Consider the following 1210-nt stretch of genomic DNA (forward strand, 5'->3'; position numbering starts at 1 on the left):
ATTTCCCTGTATTCAATCCCCCTTTACCCCAAAGACAGTCAGGTCCTGGGTGATGGGACCCTGGTGGACACCCCCTGCAGAAGCTCTGGGATTCAGGAGGTGGGACAAGGAGAAGCCCAGACAGGAGCCCTCTGACCTGTGACCATGATCGCCAGGGGTTCACTGAGTGCCGACCACTCAGTGGGGGAGTGCGGGTATGAACCCCGACATCTGTAGGTCCCTGCGTGTGCCGGGGTCACAGGGCCCATGAGGAAGCTCTTCTGGAATATTCTGCTGTGGAAGATGGGAACGTGGCTTCTGTCGTCTTTGTACAGAGTGAAGTTGGTAAAGTTGTAAAGGCCACGACGATAGTAACACCGAAGGGTCACGTGTCCTCCCTGAGGCACCACAGCGCTGGGCCAGGCAGACAGGGAGGTCTTCTCCTGACCACCTGGGGGAGAAGGAGGCGCCACCTTAGAGAGGAGGATGTGGAGCCACCCCTCCCTCCCTTGCTCAGAAGATTGTTCCCCTTTCCATGTTTCTAAGGCTCCTACCACACCTGGGTGTCCAGGGCTACAGGAAGAACCTATCCAGCATGGACATGGCGTCCTCCTACATCAAAAGTGTCAGCTGAGAACTTTGAACAAGTGCTGAATAAGGGACTCTTACTAGATTTTAACACTTCAAGATGACTCACATAAAACAACACAAAGTAGAGACGGCATGGAGGCATGTCCTTTGTGAATGGAATATCAGCCAGTGCAAGAACTGAGTCCCTATCAGAAGATTTGGAATGTCAGGGTCATGGCTGTGGTTTCCCCACCTCTTCTGGTAGAATGACAGCAGCCACACTGCAGCCCTGACCGTCATGGAAACACTGGAGGGTGTGAGTTACACCTTTGTCTTCAGAGGACCTGCTGTTCCTAGCACTGCTTCCCTCCCTTCCTCAGTCGCTGACACCACTTCCTCCCTGCACACCTCAGCTTGGAGCACTCCAACATCACCCCAGTCTTCACAGAACTTGACTCAGCCAAGGGTAAGAAAGGCCAGAGAGGACGAGGTCAGAAGTGTGAGCCGAGCACCCCAGGGTCCCCCCTTCTTAGTTTATGAGAGACTGTCTGACAGGACTTCCCTCCTGTTTCAGGAAAATCCTCTTAGGTGAGGAGATGACACCCTAAGGTTTGGGGAAGGACTCACCCGTGTATGGACAGGCCCTCTGGACCAAGAAGAA

General features: G+C 53.8%; 1 protein-coding gene across 1 annotated transcript; it reads right to left on the minus strand.

Moving 5' to 3' along the window:
* Window positions 1-12: 12 nt before the first annotated feature.
* Window positions 13-1207, minus strand: LOC116268616 (killer cell immunoglobulin-like receptor 3DS1; the record flags this gene model as incomplete). Its single annotated transcript, XM_031662584.1, has 2 exons — window positions 13-430; window positions 1177-1207. Coding segments are annotated over 2 exons (369 nt in total), but the record flags the coding sequence as incomplete, so codon positions are not given.
* Window positions 1208-1210: the final 3 nt, after the last annotated feature.

Source organism: Papio anubis, unplaced genomic scaffold (assembly GCF_008728515.1).
Source record: "Papio anubis isolate 15944 unplaced genomic scaffold, Panubis1.0 scaffold7697, whole genome shotgun sequence".
Taxonomy (NCBI): Eukaryota; Metazoa; Chordata; class Mammalia; order Primates; family Cercopithecidae; genus Papio; species Papio anubis.